This window comes from Pseudorasbora parva, chromosome 21, assembly GCF_024679245.1.
Source record: "Pseudorasbora parva isolate DD20220531a chromosome 21, ASM2467924v1, whole genome shotgun sequence".
NCBI classification, from domain to species: domain Eukaryota; kingdom Metazoa; phylum Chordata; class Actinopteri; order Cypriniformes; family Gobionidae; genus Pseudorasbora; species Pseudorasbora parva.
Genome location: NC_090192.1, coordinates 33,179,668 through 33,201,282, shown reverse-complemented (window position 1 = coordinate 33,201,282; position 21,615 = coordinate 33,179,668). Strand labels below are relative to the sequence as shown.

At 38.0% G+C, this 21,615-nt stretch overlaps 1 protein-coding gene across 7 annotated transcripts in view; it reads left to right on the top strand.

The window, feature by feature from the left end:
• sdk2b (sidekick cell adhesion molecule 2b) overlaps positions 1-21,615 on the top strand; it is a 396,614-nt gene that overhangs the window by 340,031 nt on the left and 34,968 nt on the right. For all 7 annotated transcript variants that reach the window (XM_067429560.1, XM_067429561.1, XM_067429556.1 and 4 more), the window contains exons 15-29: positions 500-647; positions 4,815-4,955; positions 5,551-5,732; positions 7,158-7,273; positions 9,997-10,192; positions 12,579-12,677; positions 14,682-14,873; positions 15,894-16,015; positions 16,120-16,229; positions 16,997-17,147; positions 17,228-17,465; positions 18,752-18,867; positions 19,035-19,224; positions 19,318-19,416; positions 21,262-21,456. In XM_067429560.1, the coding sequence (XP_067285661.1) occupies positions 500-647; positions 4,815-4,955; positions 5,551-5,732; positions 7,158-7,273; positions 9,997-10,192; positions 12,579-12,677; positions 14,682-14,873; positions 15,894-16,015; positions 16,120-16,229; positions 16,997-17,147; positions 17,228-17,465; positions 18,752-18,867; positions 19,035-19,224; positions 19,318-19,416; positions 21,262-21,456 (2,295 nt within the window). The remainder of the gene's footprint in view (positions 1-499; positions 648-4,814; positions 4,956-5,550; positions 5,733-7,157; positions 7,274-9,996; positions 10,193-12,578; positions 12,678-14,681; positions 14,874-15,893; positions 16,016-16,119; positions 16,230-16,996; positions 17,148-17,227; positions 17,466-18,751; positions 18,868-19,034; positions 19,225-19,317; positions 19,417-21,261; positions 21,457-21,615) is intronic.

Here is a 21,615-nt window from a genome sequence, read left to right as displayed (position 1 = left end):
ATTATTATTAATAAGATAATTATATAAAATCATTTTCATAATAATAATGCCATAAATAATAATCATTTTACTATTACTATTATTGTTATTATTATTATTATTTATTTTTATTATTATTAATAATAATAAAATAATTTATAAAAAATATATTTATAACTAACAACAATAATATTTATTAATTAATTATAATTATAAACAATTAACGTTGTAGTAATGTTGTTTATTGTAGGGTTTAACATTTAGCAAATATTATTACGAACGATTATTAAAAAAAACAAAAAAAAAAACATTATTGATTCTACACTTTAGGTTTTTCATATTCTTGGTATTTTAATGTTCTTCAAATCACCTTCTGGGTTTTAAATAGAACCACTGAACTCAACAGTGGCTTCACAGGACCTGAAGAAAATTTTCCTATGTAAAACCTTTTTATTTTTGAGAAGGTTGTTTAAGTCTTCACATAGCTTATTATGTGTCCTTCATTATCTGCTCTACACAGACGCTCCTTGGACAGTCCTGTTGGCTAACATCGAGCCAGAGTCGACCGCTGTAACAGTCAACGGGTTGATCCCAGCACGCTCATACCAGTTCCGCCTGTGTGCCGTCAACGACGTTGGCAAGGGCCAGTTCAGCAAGGAGACTGACCGGTGAGCTGATCACAGGGTCTTAAAGCCTGTCGAGTATCATCTGTGTCCTGTTTGACCATAAAGATAACTCTATCACTCTGTCACAGCATGTGAAAATTGCCTGCTCTCTCATGGGACAGTGTCTGGGAGGATTTATCCGTCTGAACGCTGTGTGTATACGGCTGTATTTTTCTTGGATGTGTTTATGTGTGTCAGTTTATCTTCCAAGGATCGGTTGTAATCAAAGCCCTCGTTGTGTAAAGGAAGCTTTTCGACACTAAAATTAGACATTCAGCAAATGCCCCCATCAGGACGGACACAAATCCCTCTGCTTCTCCTGAGGTTTGAGAAAAACCTCTTTTAGCCACAATAATCCCAACTTGGAATATACAGGATGAAACCAGCCTATATAAGAGAGAGATACAGAGAGATCATCGCGGCGATATTACATCTCAGACAGTATATAGCATAGCAGAGACCAACCATTTGCATTTAGGAGAAACTGCCAGTAGGGCTGTGCAGTATTAAAGAAAAATGCGATATGCGATATCTTCTTAAATATTGCGATATTCGATATGCAATATGATATTGCTATTAGTGTGTACAATCTATGAATATTATTTTTTAAGTATTTAAAAACTGAAATTGATATTATTTATGCGTTTCACATTCTTTCTGGGAAAAGAAAGCATTGCTTCAACTTTTGAAAGTGACCAGCAGTGTTTAGCAAAAATGTATGTCAATAATCTGACAATATAATTTGAACATCAGTGTAAACAAACAAAAATGCAATGCAAATACTTAAATACCAAAAAACTCTTTGCTTGACTTTGTAATGTATAGTTATATCAACCTAAAACTGAACATCAAGAACATCCAGATAAACAAAAACAACTGAACTAGGGGTGGATGAGTATTTTTGTTCAAAATAAAATAAAATATAAAAAATAAAAACAGTAGTCTTCATATGAACTAAATATACAGTAATACATGATAAAGCTACAAAGGTTATTCCGCCAAGAGCACTGAGTGATTTAGTCTTGTTCTGTTGTTTGACAGACAGCGGCAGGTTTACTATATTACGGTAGTCGCCTGTCACTTTAAGACCTAATGCACGGATCCTATTCGGTTTCTTCCCCAACTGATATCGATAACTCTTTTAAACATCAAACAAGTCACATGAGTAACAGTCGTGTGCCCAGTCTATTCTCTGCTATATGTGTCGACCTAAAACGTGCACTTTTCACAATGTTGAAGTAGCCTATTAAAATCATTCAGATATTGTGTGCTGTTGTGATATTCATTTGGCAAAATGTACATTTGCGTTATTTTGATAATTTTAGATATATTACACAGCCCTAACTGCCAGTAAAAGTTAAAGATCCAGTCATCAATCAGCAATGGTTTTTACGGCAGTTCTGGACTGCACTACCTTAAAAAAAAAAAAACACACACACACACAAAAAACCTCTTACTGTAATTATAGACTTGCTGTAAAAAAAAAAAAAAAGTGTATAATACCATCCATGTCCTATAATTGACTCAAAATTAATTCTTGGCTACTGACTCTCATGCCGTTTCAAACCTATGCGATTTTCATTTAATTTCAAAACACAAATGAAGATATTTTTCAAGAAACCAGAGAAAGATTTCTGTAGCTCCATTTAAAGTCCATTCCTCTCAAACTACAGGTCCTTCAAAAAAAATTAGCATAATGTGATAAAAGTTCATTATTTTCAATATTGTAATGATAAAAATTAAACTTTCATATATTTTAGATTCATTGCACACCAACTGAATATTTCAGGTCTTATTGTTTTAATACTGATGATTTTGGCATACAGCTCATGAAAATCTAAAAAAATTACCATATTTCATCCGACCAATAAAAGAAAAGTGTTTTTAATACAAAAAAAGTCAACCTTCAAATAATTATGTTCAGTTATGCACTCAATACTTGGTCGGGAATCCTTTTGCAGAAATTACTGCTTCAGTGCGGCGTGGCATGGAGGCGATCAGCCTGTGGCACTGCTGAGGTGTTATGGAGGCCAAGGATGCTTCGATAGCGGCCTTAAGCTCATCCAGGTGCCAGGTCGTGCTGAAAAACGAAATCTTCATCTCCATAAATCTTTTCAGCTGTTATAAGCATAAAGTGCTCCAAAATCTCCTGATAGCTAGCTGCATTGACCCTGCCCTTGATAAAACACAGTGGACCAACACCAGCAGCTGACATGGCACCCCAGACCATCACTGACTGTGGGTACTTGACACTGGACTTCAGGCATTTTGGCATTTCCTTCTCCCCAGTCTTCCTCCAGACTCTGGCACCTTGATTTCCGAATGACATGCAAAATTTGCTTTCATCCGAAAAAAGTACTTTGGACCGCTGAGCAACAGTCCAGTGCTGCTTCTCTGTAGCCCAAAAGTGGCTTGACCTGGGGAATGCGGCACCTGTAGCCCATTTCCTGCACACGCCTGTGCACGGTGGCTCTGGATGTTTCTACTCCAGACTCAGTCCACTGCTTCCGCAGGTCCCCCAAGGTCGGGAATCGGTCCTTCTCCACAATCTTCCTCAGGGTCCGGTCACCTCTTCTCGTTGTGCAGCGTTTTTTGCCACACTTTTTCCTTCCCACAGACTTCCCACTGAGGTGCCTTGATAGAGCACTCTGGGAACAGCCTATTCGTTTAGAAATTTCTTTCTGTGTCTTACCCTCTCGCTTGAGGGTGTCAATGATGGCCTTCTGGACAGCAGTCAGGGCGGCAGTCTTACCCATGATTGCGGTTTTGAGTAATGAACCAGGCTGGGAGTTTTTAAAAGCCTCAGGAATCTTTTGCAGGTGTTTAGAGTTTAGATTAGCCGGGGGCGGCAGTGGCTCAGTGGTTCATGTAGGTTGTCTACAAACCAGAAGGTTGGTGGTTCAATCCCCGGTTCCACCTGACCAAGTGTCGAGGTGTCCATGAGCAAGACACCTGACCCCCAGCTGCTCCCGATGAGCTGGATGGCGCCTTACATGGCTGACATCGCCGTCGGTGTATGAATGGGTGAATGTGAGGCAAAAATGTAAAGCGCTTTGGATGGCCATAGGGTCTGTTAAAAGCGCTATATAAATGCAGTCCATTTACCTTTTTACCATTTAGTTGATTCAGATGATTAGGTTAATAGCTCGTTTAAAGAACCTTTTCATGATATGCTAATTTTTTTAGAATTTTGGGTTTTCATGAGCTATATGCCAAAATCATCAGTATTAAAACAATAAAAGACCTGAAATATTTCAGTTGGTGTGCAATGAATCTTAAATATATGAAAGTTAAATTTGTATCATTACATTATGGAAAATAATGAACTTTATCACAATATGCTAATTTTTTTAGAAGGACCTGTAGATCCAAAAAATGTCATAAGGGCTTCTGAAGAGATAATGGCTTTTTATGATGAACAGTTTTTTTTTTACGACATGCTTGCTGCAGTAAACACGGATGTACAAATGTGATGCGCTAAAACAACATGAGAGTGAGTAAATACAGAACTAACCATTTACAGTCTGGGAATATTTGACGTTGTCTTGCGATTAGAACTGTGACTGATTGCATTGATCATCTGAAGCGCACGTGCCTCCGGAAAGTGCAAACATAATTTAAATCACCATATCACATTTAGTTTTAGTAGTATGGTTATTTAAAACATTTTAGATGGTTTGCGGAACATAGTGAGCATCAGGAGAGGCTGTGTGCACGTGACACGAGTTCTGCATGAGGAAAAAAAGATGTTTATTGAGTTTTAGTGGCATTACTACATTAAACTACTATGTATAATGTTAAATATAATGTATGGTAATGCAATTGGGAAATATGTGTGTGTCCTGATAATAATATAATAACAATAATATGATTTAAATAATACTAAAAACGTAATAAAACATATAAAAACATATTTTCTTTATTTTGGCTTGTATATTTTAAACTGTCTGCCTTTCTAACAACAAACAGATCTGCAAATATTTGCCATTTATTAATTATCAGCATCAGCCAATACTTTTTTTTCTGAGGCAAGTGTCAGGCAAGAACATTTATTTTGACAGCTATGAGAATGTACAGCATGCATCTGGAGTAGTTGATGCATCGTCTGTATAATAAAATATGTCAAAATAATATTACCACCATTACTAATGTTTACCTTCTTTCCTCCAGGGTCTCTCTTCCAGAGGAACCACCCAGCGCTGCCCCTCAGAACGTCATTGCCAGTGGCCGCACAAACCAGTCCATCATGATTCAGTGGCAGCCACCACCAGAAAGCCACCAAAATGGCATCCTGAGAGGATACATCATCCGGTGAGACATGTTTACTTGTGTCTGGGTTCTTATTGTATCTTAAACCTTTAGTTTTTTCTATATGTTACAATTATTTTACTCTCAGTCTTTTGTAGTATGTTTTTCTAAGTCAACACCAATAATGCTTTTTTACAGTTGGTCTAAATTCACTTTCTCCACAGCAGGTTTGTGGGTGAATTTGATTTTATTGTAGGCCTATTATTTCAAGGCTACTTCAGGATCTGAGCACTTCAGGGCATTTTCCTCTGTCAGTGATAACGGTGAAATGGACTTTGTTCATTTATTTATATATTTTTCTTGTGCATCATTGAGGAAAGCTGAAGGCCGTCTTTGATATTGCAAACCTTGGTCGCCCCATATGGTCCTCGGCTCAGCTCAGGAAAAACACACAGAATGCCATGACTTTCTAGAGTGGTTCTTTGTCACCCTCTGTAGCTTATTGTTGGTACTGCGTTACCAAGAAGATCAGATGACGACAAGATATATTTTTAGAGAGGGTTATCCTGAGGAATTTCTCTTCTCTGTCAAAGCTCTCTGTCAGTTAAGATCAGAAAATCTTTGCATCTGTAACAATAGAGCCCTCTGCTAATCTCAGGTATCGGCTGACCGGTCTGCCTGTGGATATCCAGTATAAAAATATCTCTAACACTGATGTCACCAACCTGCTGCTGGAGGATCTCATCATCTGGACTAATTATGAAATTGAGGTGGCGGCGTATAATGGAGCTGGACTAGGTGTTTACTGCCATAAGGTTACAGAGTGGACACTCCAGGGAGGTGAGGGTTTAAAACCGATTAATTCATTCATTCATCATGCACTACCATTCAAAAAAAATTTGAGCAAAAAGGCATCACATTGATCAAAAATAACACTAAAGAATTGTATAACATTCCAAAATATTTCTGTTATCAATGAATCCTGAATTAGTATCACAGTTTCCACAGAAATATTAAGCAGCACAACTGATTTCAACATTGTTTCTTAAAGTGATAGTTCACCCAAAAAAGAAAATTGTATGTGTATCTGCTTACACCCAGGGCACCCAAGATGTAGGTGTGCTTTTTTCTTCAGTAGAACACAAATTAAGATTTTTAACTCTAACCGTCGCTCGTAAAATGCATGTCAATGGGGTGTTTTTCTATGAGAGCCACTATGAAAGTAAAAAACACATAGACATACAAATTTATATTAAACACAGCAGCTTGTGACGACACTTTGATGTCTTATAACACAAAAAAATTGGTTTGTGTGAGAAACCAAACAGTATTTATATAGTTACAACAACTATAAAAATACTTGTATATAGTTATACAAGATCCGGCATATCTCTATGGGAAATACTGTTCATTTATACTGCTTTGAGGGTGAGCAGATAAATATACATTTTTAATTTTTGGGTGAACTATCACTTTAAGCAAAATTAAATCACTGAATTACTTCCGGATCATGTGACACTGAAGACTGGAATAAATAAAAATTCAGCTTGAAATCATAGGAGGAACATACATTTTCAAATATATTTAATAGAAAACAGTCATTTTAAATTGTAATGTTTCACAATATTTAGTTTTTTTCTATATTTGATCAAATAAGTGCAGCCTTGGTGAGCATAAGAGATTTTACAAAAAAAGAAAAACATCATACAGACCCCAAACTTTTGACCAATAATGGATGTGTTTGTTTGTCTGTCTGTTTATTTGTTTGATTTATTTTTTTGACTTACCCATATTTATTATCTTTAAAATGAATTATTTACTGATATCTATTAGTATATTCCATTATTCCAAACTTGTATGCTGTTTTTTTTTTATCTTCACTTTCTTATCTCAATATCTAATCTAAATTTCATTAGTCATGTGATTGAACAAACCAAAATTTATAATTTATGTATTTATGTATATCAAAATTTTGAAGTCACTGTGAACTGTTATTGCACACAAAAGAGCTCTGTATAAATTCTTAAAAAATCTCCTTTTAAAAATGATAGTATATGGGCTTGGAATGTTTTGAGGCACTTTTGGATAATTATTCCTTTAAAATACTTCTGTTTAGTTGTCTGCAATCTATAATTTGCGAAGACAGAACTAATGAATCTTTTCCATCAGATTTCTGGGGTTTAGCAGCTAAAACATGTTTCCAAAAAAAGAAGTCTCATTTGTTTCCATCTCAGTCTTCCTTTTTCCATTTTACCTGTCAACTAGTTCCCACCATCGCTCCAGGCAACGTGAAGGCAGAACCTGTCAACTCCACCACAATACGCTTCACCTGGACAGCCCCGAACCCGCAGTTCATCAACGGTATCAACCAGGGCTACAAGGTAAACGCTCAAAGAATGAGAATAAATGGCCTGGGCTGCTGAAAATGCATTAAACGCAGCTTTTATTTTTAGGTTTGTAAGAGTTTGTTGATGCAAGACTAGCCAAAGGTCTCTTTTAAACTCCCTGCTCTCATTCCTTTGTTTTCATTTTTGCTGAGAGATCTGGAATTGATCCTCCTGTCACTCTGGTTCTTTATAGCCAGACTGTCTCTGGAAAGAATTGTTTAGGACAATTACAAAATGGAGACAGTCAGCCGGACACATTAGTCTTAATAGCTTATTAGCCATGTTTAGGCTCGGCCCCAGACAACAACAGCTGGGATTGGAGGGAATATTTGTCGGCAGGCTTTCTCTCTCTCTCTCTTTCTCTGTGGACTCATTCGAGAACAATCTTATAACTCTCATTCCCTTTTTAGTGCCCTCAGAGGAGAGTTTCAAGTGTCTATAAACTTTGAAACGCCAAATAATCCACCATAGTATTGGGACAAGGGAGAAAATCTGAGACCATTCAGCCATTCTCTGAGGGAATTCACTTAGAATGAATCACGCTTATTTGAACACCATTATGCAAATTAGGTAATGTGTGTCGATGATGCACAAAGCCGTTCAATCTTGCACGCCACTTCTAGGTTATGGGGGATTTAGATTATTTAAAAAAAAATTCACTCTTATTTTAGTTCACTATTTTGATCCAGACATCAGAATCATCAGGGAATAAACAAAAATTAAAGTAACGTTACTTCAAAATAAACTAAAAGTAAGTTTAAAGGGTTTGTTCACCCAAAAATTTAAATTCTGTCATTAATTGCTAGTGTCGTTTGATAACCGTAAGACCTTTTTTCATCTTCAGAACACAAATAAAGATATTTTTGTTGAAATCCGATGGCTCAGACAGGCCTTCATTTACACCAATGTCATCTCTTCTTTTGAGCAAAATGAGAAATAAGCGTTTTTTTGTTTGTTTTTTCAAATTATGTCATTTTCGCTTTTTTGCAGAATCTGTTAGCTGAAATCTCGAAGAAGCCTCTCCGTGTTTGAGATGGCATTAATGGTATATTTAAAAGCGTACATTTTGAGGTTGAAATCGCCTTGTTTTGTCTGTGTGTATTTCCATACTGGCTTTTGTTATTGCCCCGCCCTCCAAGGGACGCGTGGCTAATTATTTATGCAGCGTTCTGGCCGGCTGTAGAGATGATCTGAGCGACGATGAAAGCGACATAATAAGACTGAATAATACCCTAATCTACAACTGAGCGAAGATGAAGAAGAGGAATGTATCAGACTGGCGTCAGACGAGTTGGACCGTGAGAAATCAGAGGCTATATCGATAGTAACATTTGACGGGGATAAAGACAGAGAAATGGGTCAAATCTGTAACCGTGGCTATAGTGTAGGGGTAAGGCACATGTCATCAAGTTTTGACGCAAATCGATCAGAGGTTAGAATCTGCCTTTTTCCACACTCTCTGTACTCCCTTTTCCCATCACATATCAGATCGGAAAGGCATTTATTTTCAAAAAGAATCGAGAAAATATTAGAAAAGTGGAAATAAAGCATCTAACATGTGTTTATTAATAAGTGTTTCTCAGTTAGAGTGTGTGACAAAAGGCGGATTCGAACCTCTGATTGATTTGCGTCAAAACATAATGACATACGCCTTACCACGGATTTCCACGGTTACAGACTTTACCCATTTATCTGTCTTTAATCGCTTCAAACAGACACACAGTACATCCACTAAGAAGACCCCCCGGCAAACAGAAAGTGTGCCCGAACGACTTACTTCATTGGAGACAACGAGATTTGCAAGAATACTTTTCTGTTTCTTATGGGGTGTTTCCATAAACACCAAAGTTTGTCGTTTTGTGTTCATTCTAAGAACACGTACACGTTATCTCATGTTTAGACCTTTCCATACCTACCTATTGTTCTTAACTGTCGTTTTAATTGTAATCGTTAGCATCGTATCACTTGCCAAAAAAAAACCATTACTATAGTGGGCTTTTAGATGGTAATGTTAGCATTTGCTATCCTTTATTATTAATAGTATGCGGTCCAATTTTTCCCATCATGTCTGTCGTTACTAGCAACCATGCAGCTCTACAGGGGGTATGGCTTATCAAAATGAGATCTAAATGAGCCCTATTGTCATTCCCAGCAGGTGAGAACAGGTGAGAACTGATCAACTTTAGAGGCTGTTTTTTCTCGTTTAAACTTTTCTAAATGCCTACATTCAGATGGCCACAACTTCTCCAAATATTATCCGATTTCCATGTGTTACACGTCGTTGGAAAGTTTGGAGACTACACTTTCAGAATCTTTGAATAACTCAAAATGCCCCAGAACTGACTTGTGTCCCTACTTTCCGTGACTGGTCACAAATTATTGTGGAGTCACTGTAGTGAGATGGGCTTTGTAACGGCGTCTTTAGTGCCTTTTATGGGTCTTGAGAGAGGAAATGACATTGGTGTCAATGAAGGCCTTTCTGAGCTATTGGATTTCAACAAAAATACCTTCATTTGTGTTCCAAAGATGAACAGAGGTCTAATGGGTGTCGAACGACATGAGGGTAAGTAATTAATGACCGAAATTTTATTTTTGGGTGAACTAACACTTTAAGCATAAATGAAAGTAAAAACAAATAAGTAGTAGCAAATAGTTGATAATTAAAGTTAAATAAATAAAAAATAAAAACCGGACAATTTATCCTATTCCTTTTTTAGCTGTTAGCATGGGAGCCAGGAAGGGAAGATGAGATGACCGTAGTGACAGTTCGACCGAACTTCCAGGACAGCGTGCATGTGGGTCACATCACCGGCTTGAAGAAGTTCTCCGAGTACTTCACCTCTGTGCTCTGCTTCACAACACCTGGAGATGGCCCTCGCAGCTCTCCACGACGCCTGCGCACACATGAAGACAGTAAGTGCTGCTTCGACACACACATTCTCACCTTACATCAGGGCTCTGAACCGGTTCAAAAAAGGGAAACCAATTAAATTTGACCATAAACAAAAGCAAAAACAAAATAGAGTGCAATGCAATCTCCCAGAATTGTTCACATTTGAAATCAAAGCAACCCCTCTCTTCATTGCTCCCCCTCCTAAATTCACTAACACTTTACAACCTGCACAGAGTCTCGTACGTTAACAAGGATGGTCTCTGTTACGCACGCAATGCAAGAGAGGATGTCTATTTATCATAGCAGACGCAAAGCAAAATAATGCTTCATGAAAGACAGGAAGCACAAAAAAATTGACATATATCACATACGAGTAAATACAAGCAAGAGTGGTTTGTTAGTCACCAGCAGCTCCAGACAAACGATGACACTCAAAACTGTCCTGTAACTATGGCTAACATTACAACAACAGCATTTTTTGATTCTGTGAAAAGCACAAAAGCAGTGTTACTCACGTATCGAGTAGAAACAATGCAACCTCTGCATCCGTTTCCAGGCCTTCCCGCTTGGGTCTCTCCAGTGCCGAAAAGCTTTTCTAATATTAATGCAGGTCCTAAAGCTCTTTCCTGATCATAAGCCTTCCAGTGATATTCCTCTATGATATTCTCTTTTGTATTGTCTCTCATCTCTCTTTCAAAAGTCTTTCTTCAAATCTCTCTCTTGCCCACTCTCTTTCCTCCATCCTCATACTAGCCTGGTTAAAACCAGACCATTCTCAGTATAACGGAGTTATGGTCTGGCAAAGCTTCATAGACAAATCATTTCCAAATGGGCGTCACCAACGGACGATGACGTATGCAGAGCGATGGAGAATCATCTGAGACAGCAATACAATAAATTGAGGATATAATAATATTGAGGAGTAAATTGTCTCAAAAAAGTATTCAAATTCAGTCATTTCTGATGTGTAAGAACATTTTCAGACTTGAGCATAGTTACGCTAGTTATTTATTTACAATTATTATTATTATTTTACATGATTACCAGATCTGGTGTGAGGAAATAATCACAGAAAGGCCAGATCCAGAGCTGCTGTGTGTGTTAGCACATGATCACACTCCCCATCCTCCTCATCAAAGTAGTCGGTGTAACCCACATTTGGTAGCCGAGTGTTGTCCTTTGCTCGGGTTTTAACGAAAAGGAAACGTTTAAATTGCTTAAAACAGACGTGCTACCTAATTCAAACAAGTGATGTTCCACAGCGGCATCCATCTTTGTAGTGTACAAAATCTACCGTCGTCATCGTGTAAAGCCCGCCCCAACATTTCTAATTGGTGCCGCGATTTGGACGGATTAGAAATGGGTTTGAATGAGCTCTTTGCCAGACTACTTGCAGAGCAAATCTAAATTTGCCAAAAGTTGTCTGGGTTTTCCAAGGATATCCTCATACACATCCTAATGCTGATTGGCTACCCGTTTTTTTGTTGGGCTCGGTCCAACCAAATTTTCCGTTTAATATTTTAATTTGGCCATCAACCAATTATGAATTCAAATAGTGCGGCCTATGCAAATGTGAAGTTGCTTCACATTTCTGATGAGAACGACCTGATTTTGCAGATTTTTAGATGCGTTCCTGTGTCAACATATTTTGTTGATCCTGAGTTGGGTTTAGGAACCTACCCCTATACCTAACCCTACCCATAAGTTATCCCTAAAATCAGAAGGAGTGATAGTGAATAGCACTGCTGTAGAAGTGACATAACTCTGGTTGTAAGCTTAAGCTTGACTCTGTAAACTGTAAACGTGTCCCTCAGATCTGATTGGTTGATTGGAAAGATCCAGGAACATATTGCACTTGTTAAAATGTTCTTCCTCAGTTGTCAAGTCATCATATTTAAGTTGCAATGGCAATGTGCTGGTGTTAGCTTTATCTCAGGAGTTTTTCAGAGGATATATCACCAACCTTAAAGCATTACATTTAAGTGAAAATGAATGGCAGGTAATATCCAGCAGTGTGTGTTTTGAAACCAGTGAAAATTGCAGGTTAGTGTAGAACTGCTACTATTCATGTTCATATTTTTTTTTAAATATAATTATACATCATGCTGTCGAAGTTTGGCTTAATGTATGGTCAGACACTGGCATGTGTCATTATATTATTAACATTTTAGCATGCTCAAAACGTTGACGTGCTGATTCAGCTCTGAGTGAACGGATGGATTTTGCTTCTTCGTTTTTTTAAGCCCTTCTTTACATGATCATTGCTGATGTTCAGTGCTTTCAATTCCAAGAAGCAGTGGAAACAGGATAACCTCTGACCTTGTTTTAATGGAAACCACACTCACATCTCCAGAAATACTGTACTTGTGAAGGTCTCACAGTCTGATCCCTGTCCTGTATTTTCAGCTCCTGGTGCTGTGGGTCACCTGAGCTTCACTGAAATTCTAGACACTTCTCTCAAAGTCAGCTGGAGAGAACCCAATGAGAAGAACGGCGTTCTGACTGGTGAGATTTTTATCTGTTAATCACAATTATTTTTAATGCAGAAATAATATTTTTTTCTTCGCTCCATTGATGACTTCTGCAACCCCAATCACAGATATCAAGTGTATGAGACTGGGTTTCTATGCTGTTTGCTAGATGGTCCTGATTGACATGCATGTGATTGTGGACGAGCAGTTATAATATTTTGAAGAATTGATATTGTCGAACAGGATATAAACATCAACTTGCAAAATACCTACTAATACATAAGAACAGAAGTGAACAGTAAAGGCAGTAAAACAGCAAGAGCCTTTTTAATCCTTTTCATGCAAAATTATGATTACAGGGGCAGATTATGGAATAATGAAGACTTTTCACGTGGATCCTTGCAAAATATTATATGATAACCTCAAAACTCTTTTTACCATAGTGTATGATTTGTAAACGTCCCATAAAACACGAGTTATGACAAAAGAACACAAAGACTTCTAGAAACAAACTAAAATGGCATGGTTGCTTAAGCAATTAAATTTTTATGTCACATTTGCTTTTGTAAACACTTTGAGTTTTATAGATAACTTAAGAACTGTGAACAGTAGATACATTTTTAGTGCTATAACTATTTAGTACATTGTATTAACTCTTTACCCACCATTGACGGAATTTCCTGGCATTTATGAGAAAACGCTGAGAAGACTATGAGAAGACTTTTTTTTCTCAAAGCACTGGTGGAAAAGAAGCAGAAACAAGCAATAGCATATGTAAGCAGAAGCATATGTAAAATAATGTGATCATTAACATTAAACAGCATATACACATTAAAACGGTGTAACAATACTAAATGAAATGTCAACCCAGGATAAATTACAGGACTGTGCAAGCTTTGGGGGTGTTAATGGGCTCGATCTACTCCATCAGTTTTGAACAATCGTTCTGAATCCGATCCAGATCTAGTCTTGGGCAAAAAGCTGAGAAAAGCACTTTTTTGTCAAAAATGTTGCTTTTTTGTTTGTTTGTTTTTTTTGAAACATGCTCACATTCAAGTGTTGATAAAATAGGCATGAAGCTAGAATAAAACGGGTTCTTTGTTTAAAAGCAGAGGCCTTCTTTTGATATATTGTATGTTCAGATATTCACACCACAAAATGTTCTGGGGGCCATGAAACTTTTGTGAAAATGATCAAAAATGCTGGCACTGTCTGGCAACTTTTTTCAAAAACGCTGGCGGGAAAGAGTTAAAGTAGAAAAGACTCTTAAACTGGGGCGCTACAGCGATCTGTCACTTCACATTTAAGAGTGACAAAACGGCATTTATTGCAAACCTTATGTTTCTTATAAGAAGTAACAAAGCCTAAAGCTCTTTGCGATTATTGAATGGGAGGCGTGCTATAAAAAAAGTTTGATATAGGGAATGACCACAGACCTGGCAACCCTGGCTTGACCTATGGGTTCTTTATAGGGTCAAATAGAACCTGATTATGTCGCTATTTTTTTTTAACTATGAATGAGTTAAGGCCCCTACACACCAAGAATGATAACTATATTAGCGTCCACAGCAGTGGACAATTTCGTTCCGTTCATTCTAAGTGCTTAAATGCTTGTTCAAATGCTCAAGCAGGACAGATTCTGATCAGCTTACATTGTATGTATTATTCAGCAACTCTACTATTCATTAATATTGAGAATGATTTTTAGAACTACATTTTATCCTTTACATTTTTTACTTTGTTATCCTTATAGTTATCGTCCTTAGTGTGAACGGGCCTTTATTGTCGCATTAACTATGTTCAACACAAGAAAGACACGTTTTCTGCCCCCTTTTGATTAACAAATCAAAATGTTTGAAATGTTTTGTCTGCATTTCAAACATTTTGATTTGTTAATCAAAAGGGGGCGGAGAAACGTGTCTGTCTGCTGTTGAATATAGTTAATGCGACGATAGTTCTTGCTTTTATCGGCCGATACTGATTATTGGCCAGCACATTGGTTCATCTCTAATATTTATATTTAATATTTGTTTCCTAGGGTATCGTATATCATGGGAGGAGTATAACCGTACTAACACTCGGGTTACACACTACCTGCCTAATGTTACTCTGGAATACAGAGTCACTGGACTAACTGCTCTCACCACGTACACCATTGAGGTGGCCGGAATGACCTCTAAAGGTCAGGGTCAGCTGTCATCTTCAACTATCTCTTCAGGAGTACCACCAGGTAAAGTGGTATGCACACATACACGCACAGACCAGTCAAAACAGTTATGGCAAATTGCATATTAAAACCAAACCAGTACAAAGTCTGGTATGTTAATAGGAGAAGAGAAAGCACACACTCTTCTCTTTCAATGAGTTCCCCTGAACCAGCTTTAGACCACCACTGGTTTTAGAGCTCCCATTAAAAGGACTACAGAGGGTTATAAAGTTAAACGTCTGAGCTCTCGTTATTGCATCGACGCAGCACAAACGCGCGTATGCCCTGGCTGCGTGGAGTTCACTATTATGACTCCCAGGGCAGAGATTGTTTCTCCTTTATTGCTTCATTAGACGGTCTATGGATTCCAGACTCAAACCATGTACAAACTGCACACATTCAAGAGTAAATGTAGACGTTTATGGAATCCTGAACGGACATAGTGTCGCACCGTGTTACCCTTATTAAGTTATACAGACCCTGCTGCTTTCACAGCATTCCCACAGTGTTTTATTGGAGGCATATTTCATCTTCTGATAATAAGCTGGGCAACAGCTGTGAGTGTTGAAGGATTTGTACCCCTGCTCTCATTCGTTTCTGCCTTTCACGCATACATATAACTGTGGGAAAACTACAGAAACTGCTGCTTATGAAAGTACATTTAGTGTTGCTTGCTATTGTTATGGCGTAACAACCACCCCAAACACCTATTTACCTAACAACCATGTAGCAATGCGTGTGCTACATCTCTGAAATCCCTAGCAACCTCCTGGAACACCCTAGCAACCACCCAGCCATGTTCAGAACATTTTAGAAACCACTCAGATCACCATATAAATTAGTTTTTATTTCATTTTTATATAGTCTCATCTTACCAAAAGAGGGCGCCATAACACAGCGAGACATTTTCAACATTCCTTAAATGTTTGGTTTAAGAGTTTTTTTTTTTTCTAATTAGGATTCATTGCAAAATTGTATTCTGGATTAAATAAAAGTAAATAACTTAATGTAAACTAGAACACTGTTTTCTGTCTTCCGATACAGAGCCGCCTGGGCCTCCCACAAACTTGGCCATCTCAAACATCGGCCCTCGATCAGTGACCTTACAGTTCAAGCCAGGATACGACGGCAAGACTTCAATTTCTCGTTGGCAGGTGGAGGCCCAGGTGGGTCACTCTTTATTCATGGGGGTGAAGCTTTCACAATCTGTTCTTGAGCTTTGCCTTAAACACTTGTATGAATCTATCTCTCTCTTCTCTTCTGCCTTCAGGTCGGTGTCATCGGAGAGAATGAAGATTGGGTGATGGTCCATCAGCGGGCTAATGAGCCTGATGCTCGCTCTCTGGAGGTCTCCGGCCTCAACCCCTACACCTTTTATAGGTGACTTTTATTATTCAACTTCAGTATTTTATCAAATAAGGCCTCAAGAGGGTGTGAAAGAACAATGGGTTCCTTTCTGACAGATCTCCTTGAACTCAAATCACAGAAAACCATGTTACTCTTAAGCCGTGTGTCCACCAAAGCCTTTTTAGCCAGCTGAAAACACCAGTGCTTCCTAAAAAACGCTTTGGAAGTGTTACTAATATCTGATTTCCCAGATAGTTTGATTCTGAATATAAAAAGTTGATACAATGATAAGTATTTGTTGTTTGGCTCTTGTTTTCAATGATCGTGCCTCGTTGTTGTGCTTGTTGGTGTCGTCTGTTGCCGTTGTCCCAGCAGCATGTGGCGGATGGTCGCTGTGGTGTTTGCCCCGCCCCCTCCTCCACTGTGATTGGACGGCTGGGTAAAAAGTGACAGTGATGAGCACTGCATTTTACCCAAACTTAGACATTCTTGAACTGGAAAAAGTATGTTCACGTTGCTGCTGTTTTAAAAAACGTGGCGCACCCATTAAAACAACTGGAAAATATATATAATATTTGGACACACGGCCTTAGCTATAAACAACAGTTGGTCTTGCTTGACCACTTATTATTTTAATATTCTCTATATAATAATTAAATATTTATTATTATTTTGAATTCGCTTTTATTTTATGACATTTTTTAGGTTTCATTTTATTTCCTTTTGTAATTTCATCATGTGCTTTTGGCATTTTTAATTTTTTTAATAGCTTTAATTTAAGTGTTTATTTCGATTTGCAGGTTCCGTATGCATCAGGTGAACATTGTTGGCACCAGTCCACCCAGCCAGCCTTCCAGGAAGATCCAGACCCTCCAGGCTCCTCCTGATATGGCCCCTGCAAACGTCACCCTGCGGACAGCCAGCGAGACCAGCCTGTGGCTCAGATGGGTGGTATGTTCTAGAATGTAAGTAATATACACATATGGCACTGATACACAAACTCACTCTCTTTTTTTTTGACCATCCATCAGCCTCTTCCTGAATGGGAGTACAACGGTAACCCTGATTCGGTGGGTTACCGTGTGCAGTACAGCAGGACTGGAGCTCAGTCCAAAGCCCTACTGCACATCATCGCAGACCGCTTGGAGAGAGAGTTCACCATCGAGGACCTGGAAGAGTGGACGGAGTATGAGGTCAGAGTTCAGGCCATCAATGGCATCGGAGCAGGGCCGTGGAGTCAACCCGTACGCGGAAGAACCAGAGAGTCTGGTAAGGGATAGCCAGGCTTCAGAAGTTCCAGTAATCAAGCGTGTACCAAATTAAAGAGTTCATTTTTTTGTCTATTTAATGCAATATTTTATGAATACTTTGCTACACTTATTTTAAACTTGAAAATATATAAGACATAAAATAATACGTAGTGATTATTATATATAAGGTATTAATTAAGTAATTGCAATGAAAACTGCAATCAAAAATTGCTATTTTTTTAAATAACTGTAGATTGGTTTAATGTTGTTGATATAATGATTAATGTGATTCATTTTTACATAGTATACAGTATATATATTCACAAGTGTGAAGATAAATATTCACTATTTTATAGCTTCAACCGTGGCTCATTCAGCCAGACTGTGGAGTCAGAGCTATCCATTTTATAATATGGAATAAGAAAATGTTTTCAAATATGTTGAGATCAATGCATGTCTTAACTCATTCATCATATATAGAATGTGGGCCCAGGATTTCCTGTTAAAACAGGCTTAAATGGGCACAGATCTGCACACACATGCAAGTCTTTTCATTCTTTCTGTGCCATGAAATAGAAGCAAACCTGACTTCCTCTGGACCACCTCTTTTCCCCCTTCTCTCCTTCTGCTCGGCTCGGTCTCCGTGGTTACCAGAATTCAGGGAAGCAAGTTTGGGATTAATAAGTGGGTGTTGAGGAAATTGGTAACACATGGGGCTGTACACATGACTCCCCTGATTTTTCTTTAGCCAATCAAATTCCCGCAATCATGCACTCCGTGTCTGGGGATTTGTGCCGCAGAGTGATTCTCTGTTACTTAATAATGGTCAAAATCTGGTGTCTTCCAGGACTCACTGCCTTTGATATGGGTCCAGCCATCAGCACACTTAATCCCACACACGCACACACAAATATACAATGAACATTTTTCAACCCATTAAGGACTTGAAATGCTTTGGTGTATTTAGAAAGGCTAATTCATCCATATATACAACTTCCGATGATTTCGATGATAGATTACGAGGACAAATTAATAAAAAAAATGGTGTGCATGGATAAATTATTTGTAAAAATACTGCAATACTTTATAAAAAAAAAATATATATATATATATATATATATATATATATATATATATATATATATATATATATATATATATATATATATATATATATATATATATATATATATATATATATATATATATATAAATATATATAAGTGACTTTTGTCTGACTTCATGGTGTCTTTTATCCACATCTGACGTTAACCAATTTTTCTGTCTTCCTCTGTTTTAATGCAGTTCCCTCGTGTGGCCCCACAAATGTTTCTGCATTCGCCACTACCTCCAGCAGCATTCTGGTGCGCTGGTTTGAAGTCCCTGAACCTGATCGGAATGGACTTATTTTGGGCTACAAGGTCTGTGAGATCCACTTTCCAGTGAAAATCCAAAAAAACACTCTTCATTGAAACAACTTGAATAATTTGAATACATTAGTGTTTTTTTTCTCTATACAATGAAAGTGAATAGTGACCACTGCTGTTCATGGTCCCCATCCCCTTTACCTTTGACCGATATCTTTCAGGTGGTGTATAAGGAGAAGGATTCAGACTCTCCTCTTCAGTTTTGGACGGTGGAAGGAAACGCCACCCATAGTGTTCAGCTGACCGGACTTGGGAAGTATGTTCTGTATGAGATCCAGGTGCTAGCCTTCACCCGCATTGGAGACGGCCGACCCAGCTCTCCTTCAATCCTAGAGCGAACCCTTGATGATGGTGGGCACTGCAGTATATAACAAATAAATAATTGCCTAATTATATACTCAGATGTGTCTGTATGATAAGACTGTATGATGTTTTTTTCTTCAGTGCCCGGGCCGCCTGTCGTCATTCTGTTTCCTGAAGTCCGGACCACCTCGGTCAGACTCATCTGGCAGCCACCTTCCCAGCCCAACGGAATCATACTGGGTAGAAGAGTTTGTTTGCTTGCTTGTCATGTGTGTCGTGTGCGTCCCTTTCTGTTTTCTGCCATGTTTGTCTTCTTAATGACCTCTTTTTACCATCTTGAGACTAAACATCCCTAAATACTTTAAATAGTGATGGTTAAATGATCCTACACATGCAAATATGCAAAAAAAAATCTCAGATAAAGAGAATTATGTATCCTTATTTACACTACCATTCTGATTTTTTTTAACGGTAAAGTTGTCTCTAAAGCTCAACACAATTGCATTTATTTGATCAGAAATACAGTAAGAATGGTAATATTGTGAAATATTGTCACAAATTTACAGGTTACTATTTGAATATATTTTATTCTTCTTATTATTTTTCTTATTATAATTAAGATTTCATTAATTTATGCCATTACTCCAGTCTTGGATGTCAAAGAACAGCATTTATTTGAAACAGAATTCTTTATAAATGTCTTTACTGCATTTTGATCAATTTAATGCATCCTTGCTAAAACAAAAAGTAATAATTTATTTAAACGGGTGATGAATTGAGGAATCAACTTTTCCTTGAGATTTTGATATATAAAAGGTCATGATTATATAAGAATATCCTGTAAGTTTCAGAGCTAAAAACTTCCTTGTTAGTCAAAGAAAAGCTTTTATAGACACCAGGCTCAGAAAACGATCGTGTTCGCATCTTGACGTCATCGACTGACGAAACATAGAGTCTACAGCGCGTCTCATTCAGTAGCCCCACCCACCGACTCATGGAGCTGTTCAAATCACGCCAGCCAGCAGCAATAAACATACCGAAGAAGATGGCAAGATATTGAGCTTTTCCTGGTTGTGGAAGAACACAGTCGCTGCATAAGCTTCCTTCGGATCCTAATATTAGGAATGTGTGATGCTTCATTTATTTTTAAGTTCCAGCTCACGTTCCATAGTTTGAAGTTCCAGCTCACGTGGGGAAGACAATGTACACTAGTTCGATTAATTTTACTGTGGAATCGTTTGTAAACAAGTCTCAGGTCAATGCTAAATTTACAGACATATTGAAATTAAAACAAAAATACTGTGCCTTCTATATTGGATCCGACAGGAATGGTGCAACACACTTATGTGAGTAAAAAAAAAATTTTTAAATGTAAAAGAAGTCCCAGGGCTGTGTTTTCAAAATGGGCTACCAAAACGTACGCCCATCAGCAGGCCGGTGTAATAACATTCCTTTCTTGATCTGTGTGTGTGTGTGTGTGTGTGGGTGCGTGTGGTTCATGCTTATATCCACCGATTGGATGGGCCAAGTAATACAAAAAATATATTTTTATTAGTCGCGGGTGGATGAGAAATAAATCATTGTTTGTTTGATAAAGACATTTACAAGCCCTGTGATCCAGAGAATCATTCTGGTTAGCGCTTTTAAAACAATCCCTCATGTGAATCGAACTGACAGGGGAGCTCAAGCTCATTGAATATGCAAATCTTCTCCAATCCTAGCCGTAGGCGTTTACTTCCAAGTCTCCAGTGTGAGACACCCATCAAAACCCAGTGTTCAGGAGAGAGCGTCAAAACCAGTGTAGAAAATAGCCTATTACTTATTAGTTATGATGGGGTTTTTTTATGTAAAAAACACACAAATGTCATTAGTTGACCTCAGACAACAGTATAAAAAAATTAAAAAGCCAGTTCATGACACTTTAAAAAAAATAAAGTGTAATTGCTTTCACTCTTGAACGACCCCATTGTAAAATAAATCACATTGGTTTTGCCTGTTCATTGGTTTGCGTTTCCTCTAATAATGAAACAAACCAAACAGTTTGTCCTGTTCTGATCCCTGTGATGTCATCTGTTCCCTCTCCAGCCTATCAGATCACATACCGCCTGAACTCCACCAATAGCAACACAGCCACGTTTGACGTCTTGAACTCCAGCGCACGGCAGTATACCGTCACCGGATTGAGGCCGGAGTCGGTGTACGTGTTCCGTATCCGAGCGCAGACACGCAAGGGATGGGGAGAGGCAGCAGAGGCTTTAGTGGTCACCACGGAGAAAAGAGGTAATACACGTCATCACGTATCATCGATGGAGCAAGAGCAGTTTAAACTGAGAGTCACATCAATGGTTCTGTTGACATTAAGCAAGACAATTAATCATCATAGGTGTTTCCTTTAGATATTCATAAATAAAAACTAGGTACGCATTCTGTAATTCATTA